The sequence below is a fragment of the Haliaeetus leucocephalus genome, unplaced genomic scaffold, assembly GCF_000737465.1.
Source record: "Haliaeetus leucocephalus isolate CR32 unplaced genomic scaffold, Haliaeetus_leucocephalus-4.0 Scaffold170, whole genome shotgun sequence".
NCBI classification, from domain to species: Eukaryota; Metazoa; Chordata; class Aves; order Accipitriformes; family Accipitridae; genus Haliaeetus; species Haliaeetus leucocephalus.
Window position 1 is genome coordinate 171,696 of NW_010972606.1, and position 12,386 is coordinate 184,081.

At 37.5% G+C, this 12,386-nt stretch overlaps 1 protein-coding gene across 5 annotated transcripts in view; it reads left to right on the top strand.

Moving 5' to 3' along the window:
- Positions 1–65: 65 nt before the first annotated feature.
- ARNTL2 (aryl hydrocarbon receptor nuclear translocator-like 2) overlaps positions 66–12,386 on the top strand; it is a 39,350-nt gene continuing 27,029 nt past the window's right edge. For 4 of the 5 annotated variants that reach the window (XR_774119.1, XR_774120.1, XM_010563565.1 and 1 more), the window contains exons 1-5: positions 467–504; positions 5,800–5,882; positions 7,785–7,882; positions 8,388–8,535; positions 9,795–9,830. Coding sequence is in view for 3 of the 5 variants with exons in the window: in XM_010563565.1 (XP_010561867.1) it covers positions 8,441–8,535; positions 9,795–9,830 (131 nt within the window). In the remaining 2 variants the exon portion in view is untranslated. Of the gene's footprint in view, positions 124–466; positions 505–5,799; positions 5,883–7,784; positions 7,883–8,387; positions 8,536–9,794; positions 9,831–12,386 lie in introns of those variants that run through there. The other variant, XM_010563566.1, reaches the window with a different exon arrangement.

A 12,386-nucleotide genomic window follows, 5' to 3' on the forward strand; every position in this document is an offset into this window, starting at 1 on the left:
GGAACGGCTGTGGGTGCCGCGTTGCGCTGTGTGTGGGGGGCGGTCGCGGGTGGGGGGGGGTGCGCCCGCCCGCCCGCCTCCGTGATGTGGCACGAGCAAGCCCTGCCTGAGCGCTGCGGCGAGGTCGGTGCCGGTGGTGCAGGGGCCGGGGCGAGTGTCGCCGGGCTGTGCGCGGCCGTCCGTGGGGTACAGCCTTTCCGTGGGGGCACGTCGGTCTAGTCGTGTTGCCGACACCGCTCTGTGGTGAGGGGGGCTTTGGTTTGGGTTTGTTTTTTTTTAATTCGCGCTGGTGCCTGGCCCGAAGTGCGACCTGGACGCCGCAAACTCCCTTCTCCCGTCGGAGTTCCGTGAAGGGACAGCGGGTGGCTGCGGCGGCGTTCCCTCGTGCGCTTGCAGAGAAATCCCGAGTGTAACGTTCAGTTCGTACTTCTCTTTATCGCTGTTATAGATGTGCCGTCATACCGATGTGATGCGGACTAAACATGTTTTTGCTTTTTTAACTTGGTACGTAGCTTGCTGTTTCCGATACGCACTTAGTCGTTTTATGTGTTCCTAATACGCTAGTGTGATTTTTTTGTGGGTAAACGTAATTTAGTATTTTAGGTATAGTGATTTTGGCTTGTGTGTGTGCGCGTGCCCACGCTTGTATGATGACCAAGGTTTGATGTTCCTGCCTTGTTCTTAATCATAAGTTGCTGGTACTAAAACAAGGCTAGTTGTGAACCACCAGCAGCTGTTTGTGCTCCTCCTGCTTTGAAATGAGTACGTTTCTTCCCCTCTCCGAGAAGAAAGAAGTGTCTTGCACGGGCTTTTGAAAAACAGAAGTGAGCAAATCTCTCCTAAGTCATCATTGCAGTTCCGTTTAGTTAGCACCAATTCTTCTAGGTTTAGTAGTTGTTATTGTTTTCTAAACGTCTTTTGGGTTATGTGTGTGGGGATCCTGGTCTCTGCTGCTTGATTGTTTAAATACTAGTATAATTTTGTAGCAAAGTAATCTAGTGTTTGAAAATAAAGTAGGGGTTTTGGTGGTGTTTTTTGTAGAGTTTTTGCAGTCTGTTAAATTGTGCTTAAAACGAGGATTTATTGTTTCTATATCATGCACATACAGTAAGGAAAGGAAATAATCAACATATGAAAAACCCCCCAAATGCAGACATTTCCATTTGCAAACAGATTTGGGAAATCAATGAACCATAGGCTTTCATGTTTCATTGTGAAAGAAACTCCCCTCCCTGGTTTCTTTTCTTATCCATGTTTATACCTATTCTTCTAACAGTTTTTGAAGAAACAGGTTTTTTTCTTTTTTCTTTTTTTTTTTAAGATAAAAGTATCTTAATTTTTGTGGAGTAGGTCCACACGAAGGTTAGCTACTTAATAGTTTTTTTTTTTTCACTTGAGTGTACACGTTATCGTTGATATACTTGCACATTATGAAAAACAAACTCTAAAGTGGACAGTTCACATCAACTAAGAAAATCATTGTAAGAAGAGATAATTTGGCGGGTGGTTGTGGGAAGTGAATTATTGTGAATACTCTGTTGAGAATTCCCTGTTTGGAATGGAAGAACTTCCATGGAAGTTCTGCAGGTGATTTGATGGGAATCAGAACTGTACAATAGTATGAATCAAAAACTTACAAGAAAGCAGCTACCTTCCATTCCTTTAACAGTATATGATTGGAGAGGGGTTTGTTGTTTTTTGTTTGGTTTTTTTTTTTCCCCCAGTAATGAACTATGATATACGAGACTCTCAATTTCTATCAGCGACCTGGTTTGAGCCTAAAGTTGACTGAGAAAGCAGGGTAGCCTTTCAAGGGCTTGTGGAGTATCTTTTCATTAGCTAGTTAGAGTCATACTTCTTAATACACTAATAGGTTTGGCCAAATATTTGGTGTTTGAAATCTATTAAGTAAATGTGTTATTTAATTGGTTACATTGTGATTCTTGACCACTTCTCTTCTGAGTGGTGAAAATAAGTAAAAATAGATACAGAAAGTAATCAGTTGCCTGTGTTAATGTTTGATTTACATTTCTATAATTCAGGATATTATACTTTTTCCTTTCATCATTTTGTGATATTAAAAACAAATCCAATGTTCTTAAGTTAATCCGGAAGAGTTTATTCTCTGTATAGTAGTGTTCATAAGATGATTTCATTACAGAACTCTCTGTATGTTGCTCTGCATTATGCATGCTTATAAAATTTGGGGGGAAAAAAACTGTTTTAGACAGTACTTTTGTACTGTTTTCACAACTTAACTGCAACGAAAATTGTTGCCCCAGCTTTCAATGAGAGATACTGTGGACTATGATCTGGATATCAGACTTGCTGTAATTATTCTGAAGGTGCTTTTCATGGCCTATTTTAAAGCTCTAAAATAAATAAATAAAAATAATATTTAATACAACTCTCACACCTCTTTAGAAAATATGGTTCTTTGTTTTATAGGTGTTCAGATCTGCAGGACCTGTAAACTGATGCATATCACAGCACCTGTAGCTTTCTTCCTCATACAGTACTGTATGTATGTAGGATATAGGCATAGTTTTCTCATTCTCTAATGAAAAGCTGCATTAAGAATTCATTAAAATAACTTTAGAAGAATAACTCCGTAGTAAAATAAAGCAATCTACATGACATAGAGTTATTTGAAATTATTTGACTCAATAGCCATGCTCTGTGTGTGCTGCATGTATAGATAGATACATCTGTAATTGCTTGGGTAATCAGAGACACCTTATATCTTAAAAAAAAAAAGAAGCATATCAATTATGACAAAACTTAAGAATCCAACTTGACGTCTTGAGTAGTACTTCAGTTTAGAAAATGCAGGTTGCTTGTGTGCCTAGATTTGTGTGTGTGTATATATCTCTGCTTCTTCGTATGACTGCACTCCTAAGGACTTTAGACTGAGACCCTGAAATCAAGTAAGTATTCAGAGGCTGTGGGCACATTGGTGTTTTGGAGAGCAATAGCATTGGTTTGAATTGAATCCCATCATCCCAATTTACGGCTCATTGGTTTCGTTTGCAGAGCAGTTTTGGTATAAATGAACTGGACTCCTTTCAGAAGAAACCAAACTCAAATTTTAATGTAGCACATTATTATATAGTGCTACTCCAGGCACATACCAAACGTACTCCAACTCCAAACATAAGGGACTGAACCAGTGGTTTGTTCTCAGACAGCTTTAAAACACATGCATTGTAAGGATTTTTGGCCCAATGAACCAGTCTAAATGTGATTTAGTGTAAGCTCCCTGAACTACTTACAAATTAGAAACAGGGGCTTCTGCACCAGCTGCTTCTCTTACTGACCTGTTGCTGTTATGCCATTGTATTTACTACTGTAGACATAGCCTAATAGCTTGTGTGAGTAGATTTCAGTTTTAGTAACTCATCTAGTTAGACTGAAGAACCCTTATGTGCCACTTTAACTGCAGTCACTTCTAACATAATTTTGACTTCTTTAAACTTGTCAAAGCTTGAATTTCTAGCTAAAGGTTTTTGTGCATGCCAGGAACATATATTTAGAAAATACACGTTTTAATAGTCTGTGGCATCTGTGGTCTTAGAAATTTCAATTCAAAGCAGCTTCTTTCTTCTCCTTTCCTTCTGCCAGAAAGTGTTTCAAAATAGGAAGCTGGATTGAAAGTGCCTTCTTATTCTTAGAAAGGTTGTGCCAGTGTTACTGCATTGTTAACTTCAGCAGCTGCAGAGCTGTGACGTTTTTCTGTCTGGTGTGTACATTTATTCACAGACTATGAAGAGTGCCACCCCTAAGTTTTATAAATGTACTTATTCATTGACATTTTATTTCAAGCATATTTTACTGTAATATCCTGATAGATGGGTTTAGATGTTCTTTTTTAAACTGGCTAAACGAGGGCTGACAGCTTTTTTATTAATTTATTAATACCTACGTGAATTGTATTCTTCTGCTGATTTTTGGAGTGCTTATGTGTATCTTGTAGGATTTCCTTTTGATGATTCTAAAAAGTCAAAATAATCTTTTAGCAGTAAAGTAATATTTTAGGAAAACCTACGAGGAGTAAACCTAGCCAGAAAAGCTAAACTTTCATAGGGGAGTGAGTGGGTCAGGAGGTGGTAGTGCATAATTAAGGCAATAATTTTGAAAGACTGCCTTGAGCTTGAACTTGTTGCATGTGGCAAACAGGTGATGTCTATGGCTGTTGTATTTTAAGAATTGCATGATAGCCACCTTGGGTGGGATTCATCTCGCTTATCTTTACATGTCTACAGAGCAGATATCCAAGTCTGAGCTAGTTACTTTGGTCTTTGTATAAATACTGAATAGCAGTAGGCACTTTTGGACTGTATTTAATCTAACCAACTGTAGGAATCTATTTTAAATTGGGATGAATCACCCTAGAAATGTTGTATTTCATCTAGCCAACTGTAGGAATCTATTTTAGGTTGAGATGAATCACCCTAGAAATGTCGTCTTCCCTCCAAGAGGGACTAGAATGGCTAGTTCAGATGTGGACATCCTTACTTGTTCAGGATGAATCTCACCTTTTATGGCTGGTGGAGTTTGGCCTTAAGACTTTTCTAATAGATTATGTTTGTTTAGGAACTGAAAACCTTAAAACTGTTAGTGGAGAAAACAGCTCAGGAATGTGGCATGCGTTTAGAAAATATTATTGTCAGTAATTAGAAAAGTGTAGAGTCTCCCAAGCCTTGTTTCTTAATGCATTGCATGTGATTTGTGCAGAACCTTTGCTGAACGTAAGAATATGGTTGATTTCATATGCCTTTATTTCATATCCTGCCCCTAAAGAGTAGTTTCATATAGCTCATTTGCAGTTGTTTGCTTCCTTGCCAACCCCCTTGGGGACTGTAAATTTTTTAAATTTTTTTTTTTCTTGTAGAAAAACACGAGAGGTGGTAGTTCAGTAGGGTGTGATCTTGTATGTTGATGTGATGAGAATTGTATATATTGATAAACATTTTTTAAATACTTTGGTTATGAAATGTACTAAAGTTAGTGTTAAAATAATAGTTTTTTATTTCTGATACACTTAGTGGGAAGGAGCTATATTTCGTATGGTGTGTTTGTAATGTTTGGATGGTCTTTGCTTTTTTGCACAGAGAATGATTACAGTGGGAGTTTTTTCAGTATTACTTTCACCTGCCCTGATGTGCATAATATGCTTTTGAAATACTAATTTTTAATATAGATAAGCATATATGCTTAATACTGAGAGCCAAACATAGATCATAAATAGACATATGTATTTGAGGAACTATTCACTTACTATTAAAATTCAGTTATCAGTATGCCAGGGCATTAGTAGAACTTTGAAATGAACAGTAATAATTAAAAAAAAAAAAAAAAAAGTGTCATTTCTCAGTTGGCATTTTATTTGACTTGCAAACCAGACTAGTGTAAGTAATAGCATTTGGGGTGGTAAAACAAAATATCTCTAGTTGAATTAAACTTTCTAGTAGTTTAAAAATTGACTAATGATTTTGGTTTTCCAGGAAAGTAAACCTGTAATAAAGAATGGTCTTTCTGGATATTATTTTTCATGAAGCAAGAGTGCTATGAAATTGGGAAACGTTTAGTTTTGCTTCATAGCTTCTTAGGAGTGTTCTGGGTTTGATGTTAATGGTATGAAAATGTTCACAGAAATTGAAAATATAAGAATTCAGCCAGGTGCACAAATGAAAGGTAAGAATCCAGCTTTTTCCTATTGTAGAAGCACACCCTGGTTATTGGGGTGCATTCTAGCGCATTCTTTTTGTGAAGCCAAAGATTTTTAAATCCTTTATCCAGGTGTCCCAAAGTGGTATAGCTGGAGAAGTAAAGAAACCTTTCATCACAGTCTACACAAGGTTAAGACACTCTTCAGGGAAAGAGTAAGCACCTTGGAATCACCTAATATCATAATGATAGCTATTATAAAGCCCTAAGAGATTATTTTAAAGCACCCTTACTGACTTCTCAAAGCTGACTTAGCTTTATGAACTGTTTCTGTCTGCTGCTTGTTCATTGAGTAGTAGGTATTAAAAAGATTTGCTCTTGTCTGTTAAATTCCAAATAATTACTTTTCTACTACGTTTGGTAGTTCTGAAGCTTTAAATTTATTTCTCCTATTTGTTTTCTTTTGAATTGTTTTTGGGGGTTTGGTTTGGGTTTTTTTTGAGGATCTTAAAGAATATGTATAAAGAATATATGCTGCATGCTGCACATGTCAGGGATCAATACAGATTCTTAACTGTATATTTTTGTCTAAGATCAACCAGCTATCTTACTGGCATTTAGTTAGATGGCAATTAACATGGCATTTAGTTTGTCACAGTGATAGTATTTAGGATTCAGTTTATCACCTAAAAATTGTAGTGTAGAAGTTCTTAATAGGTCATTGTTGCTGATAATCTAAACGTTTTTTTATTTTCTTAGTTAAGAAAAAGAGAAAAGGGTGTTGTTAGGAAATGTAGAGGAGATATGTGCAGTATTCAGAATTTGTTGCTTGAGTGTGAGGAAAAAAATAGTAGTTATTTTGATAATATGAAGGATAAATTGGAAAAGCTGTAAATGAGGCATTTCATTTTGTTTCTTTAAAGGGAAGTGGTTTAGAAAGCAGGCTGGCCATCTGTGTGCAAAGGAGTATTTAGGTCAGTGGGTCTGTTCTGTCCTGCTTTGTTCCTGGACGAAAGGCTCTGTTGTGCTGAAGGCGTTCTTGTCTTTGATACATGTGGGTTTCTGTTAGGAATGACTTTCATGAATATTCATGAAGTATGGTTATACTTCAATAACTTAATCTAGTAATTATAGGCTACTATGACCTAAGTGAATTAAAACTGTTCTTTATAAATAAAGAGTTCCTTTGGAATTCTTGGGGGTTTTTTTGTTTGTTTTATAATTGCACGAATTTATAGTAGAAATATAAAATGAGACTATTATGAAGTAATGATTAATCGTAAAAATATTTCAAACATCTAGCATTTGTGCCCTTGTAGTATTTATGATGTCACTTCTCTTAATATATTTTTAATATCACTAACTGGAATATGTTGTGTATTTGAAGTAACCAAATTTTCTTTCTGTTGCAGATACCCAAAGGCTGTTACTTATTTGTCAAGTATTTACAGATTCTTTGAGTTTCCACCTCTTTTTTTGGAACTTCCTATGTGACTTAATGAGTTAAAGAGCTTTCTAAAATAAAACAGGGGCTGCCTCTGTGTAGTCTGACTTGGTAGTGAGAGGATTAGGCAAGCTGCTCAAGTATTAGCCTATTTTCATTTAACTCTCCAGAGTCATGTTCCAACAGAAAATGAGAACATAGAAGGTAATTTTTCTGGTGTAAGATGTGGTTACACCTAAAAGGAAAAAAACATAAACTGTGTATCATTACTTTTACACATTTTTACATATCATTTACAGACAGCACAGATGCTAAAAAAAGAAAGCTCACAATAAAGTATACAGTTTTCCTTCCTGCTGGATTTTGAAAGTACTCATCTTGGGTTTTGCCTCCTGCTAGAAGTAGGAGATGCTCGCTTCCTTAAATGACCTCCCTCAATCCCTCATCTGTCCCTTCATGGAGTTAATTCTTTATTGTTTCTAGATGTATCACATAGGATACTTTCCTCACTAGCACCTGAAGCCTAAAGGAGTGCCTATGTTTGCTGAAACAGAGTTAATTCTGATTCTTGACCTAAACATCAGCCGGGTGATTCTTTGTGATAGCTTTGCATTGAGATAGGAAAAAAAGTGTAATAGTGCTTAGATTCCTTGAGACTGTTTTCCTTTCCCAGTAGGTCGCTACGATTATTTTGGCTTGTGACTCCTCTTCTGTCCCTCCCAGAAACAAAGCAGTTTTCCTTGAGAGGAGAATTGTCAAGAGAACTTTGAGGTAGAACTTGACAAGCTTTCAAGACTCTTCCGACTTACATGACTGATGTTGTATAATTGTAGATTTTATGTCAGAAACATAGTTATGGCAGACTTTCATTTTTTGGATGTTCAGCTTGTTTAAAAAACATAGTTCACTATATATTTTAAGTTTAATTTAGTGCTAGTCACAGTATTTTGATCCGATAACTAATGCTGCATCTTGTGATTTTGCAGCAGGATGTTTGAGGTGCTGGGGGATTTAAGTGTAGTCTGCTTAGAGGAGAAGACGTGTATTTTATATTGCATTGGTGTGTTGACTGGGTTGATGAGATCGTTGCAGGACTGTGGGAAGACAGTGTACTCTTCTCTGTACTTAGGTTGTAGCACTGCAACCTTTATGTTTTTTGTGTCAGAGGCGTAGAAGCCACCCACGGACAATTTTTTTTTTTTCCAAATGAAAATCAGAATGGTTACACGATGATACAGCTCTTACTTAACAGTGAGGGTTTTTTTCTCATTTACAGATAATTTCTCAATAGATGAAAACCCGTGCATTGCTTCTGGAGTCCCTAGCCTCATGAATCCAATAACTAAGCCTGCTACCACTACTTCTTTCAACGTTTCGGTGGCTGAGATTCCAAGGAAGCGCAAAGGAAGTGATTCTGATAACCAGTAAGTAAATGGATTCTGTATGTGTCTCAACATAAATTTGAGACAGTAATCTGTTATTTATGGAATGTGGTAACTGTCTAATCCTCTTTCCTTTATTTATTACCATTATTTATTACATTTTCTTCCAAATGCATTGTTTGACAGTCTTGAGTTATTAAAAATAGAAAAAATAATCCTTAAATCTAAGGGATATATGTAAGATTCTATAATACCATTTCCTGGCCTGAAGCGTCTGGGTAGTGTGTCTCTAATGCTGAAATTTCAATCCTAACTTTTTTTCCTTTTTTTTTTTTCTTCCTTCTTTGCCTGCTAGTAAAGGCAAGTTCTTTTTGCAGCAGATTAAGTTGCTTGAAGTCTCACAAGTGCACATTAGAATATCACCTTAAAGTGTGAAACAAGACTACTAGTTAAGCTCTTTGATCTAGAATTGGAGAATCAGAACTGCTTCTTCAGTGACCAGGGCAGCCATTTACTTAAATGTCCAGACAGACCAGTGACCTAAAAATGAGGACTGTCCTACAGTAGTATTCAGTCTTTTTAAGTGGGTCATACTTGACTACCGAGATGATACTGTTGACTGTTTTCTCCTGTTTTATAACTGCCAAACAGGTGCCAGTTAAACAATCATTTACATAGATCACTTTAATTAAAAAAAAATAATCTTTTTCTATTCAAAGCTATACTAAGTATCTCCAAACTAGTGTGGAAAATCCATGTTTAAAAAAGGGGGAGAGGTAGGAAATTTACATGTACTTGTGACTATTAAAGCAATTCTCTTTAATCACTGCCTCCTCCATATATAGTCCGTTGATCTACAGAATGTAGCCATACCGTAGGTGTTGATATAATTGTCAACTTGGAGATTCAAGTGTATCTTGTAGATCACTGAAAACTCCAGAAATACATTCATTTCTGGGAAAAAAAGTCTCCATTCTTTTTCAGTAGCACTTGATGATTTTTACCTGTTCAGTAAATGTGCAGGTTCATCAGTAGTGTTTCCCTGAAGTTTGGATCTCTCTCTGATTTCATGAAACTTCTTTCATTAAAAAAAATCATGTCCAAGTGGAAATACTAATTGAAAAAGTATTGTTTTATAAGAACTAATAATTTGTTTGTAAAAACTAATGTTCTTGCTGAAAATAACTAATCAAGTGGGGTTTCCACTAAAATTTTTCTGTGACATTTTTTCATTGGGTGTATCAAGTAATCTTTTTGTGCTTCAAACTACATTTTGCTTACTTTATTACCTGTTTCTGCAGGGACACAATTGAAGTTGATGGTGATCCTCAGAAAAGGTACTTTTTACAAATGAATCCATTTCTGTTTTCAGTGATATAAACATGTCACGTTTTCCTGTTTGGCTAAATGAGCTGTGTGGTTTGCCTTAAGGAAAGCTTTGTCTATGGGCAGGTCTTTGTACAGCACAAGGTGATAAACATACAGGTAATTAACAGGATGGATAGGTCCATCCAATGTTAAGGTTTTCTGATATTTCTTTCTAAGAAGACACTCTGACTTGCTTATAACTTTGCCAGACTTGTTAGTATTGAAGTTAAGGTGAGAATGGGAGTGAATGAAAAGTAACAGTTAAATAAGAAGACTAGGGAGGTGAAGGAAAGGTCTGGTACTCTTCTAGGACTGGTGCAAGTAAACATTTTTTTGTTTGGTTTGTTTTAACCTTGTCAAGTGCTTTTTAAAAGAGAACTACCACAACTATGTTAAAATATTGCTGTTACAAGGTGACAAACCAGAGTTAAGATTGACTGTGCAGCATAAGTAAACCCTTTGTGTATATATGTTATGGGATAGTTATTAATTACATGATTACCTTGTTATTTCTTTTGCTGCACCTGGATACCCTACTTAGAAAATATATGTTTATATGTAGCAGTGCTGTATTCTTTTTTTATAAAATAGAATATTTCAGTTGGAAGGGACCTACAATGATCACCTAGTCCCAACTGCCTGACCGCCTCAGGGCTGACCAAAAGTTAAAGCACGTTGTTAAGGGCATTGTCCAAATGCCTCTTAAACACTGATAGGCTTGGGGCATCGACCGTCTCTCTAGGAAGCCTGTTCCAGTGTCTGACCACCCTCTCAGTAAAGAAATGCTTCCTAATGTCCAGTCTAAACCTCCCCTGGCGCAGCTTTGAACCATTCCCATGTGTCCTATCACTGGGTACCAGGGAGAAGAGATCAGCACCTCTCTCTCCCCTTCCCCTCCTCAGGAAGCTGCAGAGAGCGATGAGGTTACCCCTCAGCCTCCTTTTCTCCAAACTAGACAAGCCCAAAGTCCTTAGCCACTCCTTGTAGGACATTCCTTCCAGCCCTTTCACCAGCTTTGTTGCCCTCCTCTGGACGCATTCGAGGACCTTAACACCCTTCTTAAATTGTGAGGCCCAGAACTGCATACAGTATTCAAGGTGAGACTGTAACAACGCTGAATACAGTGGGATCATCGACTCTTTTGACCAGCTGGTCACGCTGTGTTTGATGCACCCCGGGATGGGGTTTGCCCTCTTGGCTGCCAGGGCACACTGCTGACTCGTATTGAGCCTGCTGTCAACCAGCACCCCCAGATCCCTTTCTGCAGGATAGTCAGTATTTGGTACGTGGCTTACTGGGTAGTATAAAAATCTTTCTTTGGGGATAAATTGTTTCTTAGTAGATTTTTTCTGTGGTACTCATGATGGAAAATTGTGAATAAAAATACTGCTCTTCTGTCTTTAAAACCTCTGCTTCTGTTTTAGAAGAAATGAGGAAGTACGTTTAATAAATCAATTGAGAAAATAGAGGAAAAGGTGGTATTCTTGTTTTTTCCTGATTAATACAGATTCTATTTTTTCTAGTACCATTTAAGTATGCCTACATTATAGCCAGAGGTAGAATTTCACCCTATGTTCATGTAGTCAAGGTAGTTTTAATCTAGCTATTTGTATCAGTAACAACATAGCTTTTAGGACAGAGGCTATATAAATCCATTGAAGGCTGTGACTGCTTGAGCAGCAGATTTGTTCTAGTTTCTTCCCCAAGTGGAGCTCCTGAGGGAGAAGGAGAGTTAGTTAATAGGCCACATGCTGCATTGCAGTTGGTCTGGCTCGCCCTTACCTCTTCTCTTATGTATGGTCAGACAATGTAACTTCTGTTGGAGTTCACAGTATATGCACATTTCTGGTAAAAGTTTCTCTTGAAATGAAGAAGAATATTAGTTATTGCTAACTCGTCTAAATCTGAAACAGTTTCACTGAAGAAAAGTCCTAGGGTCTTGTGAGCCCAACGTACTCCTGTGTTTGGGTTTACCAGACTGTCTGGAAGATTCCTAGGTTCCAGTGAAATCCCAGGTTGAAGAGCTGCATCTCCGAGTCATGTGTTAATTTGGCTCTGGCTGCTGGATCCTCGCTGGGGTCACTGCTCAGCTACAGGTAGAAGCAGCTTTTTGGGCCTTTCCTAAAGCTGTAATCTCCAGCTGTCCTTCCACTTCCTACTTCTGGTTCCTCATAGGAAACAGCTGCTGACTGATCACCCTGTCTCCTTATAATCCTTCTGGTACCACATATGCCTCTTCTAAAATGGTCATAGGCTAGCAGGTCTGTCCTCTGGAATGGAGTGTAGAGTACTGCATGAGATGTTTCCACTGCTGAATTAAAAAAATCTGAAGAACTGCTGTAGAAAGATTAAAAATATTTGTATCTGTTCTTCTTTTAAAGAAAATAGTAGCCAGTGTTTGTATGGGAACTGCCTCTCTGCAAGTACCAAATTGCTCATACTGAACTGGTGTCCTGGTTTCAGCTGGGATAGAGTTTATTTTCTTTCTAGTAGCTGGTATAGTGTTATGTTTTGGGTTCAGTGTG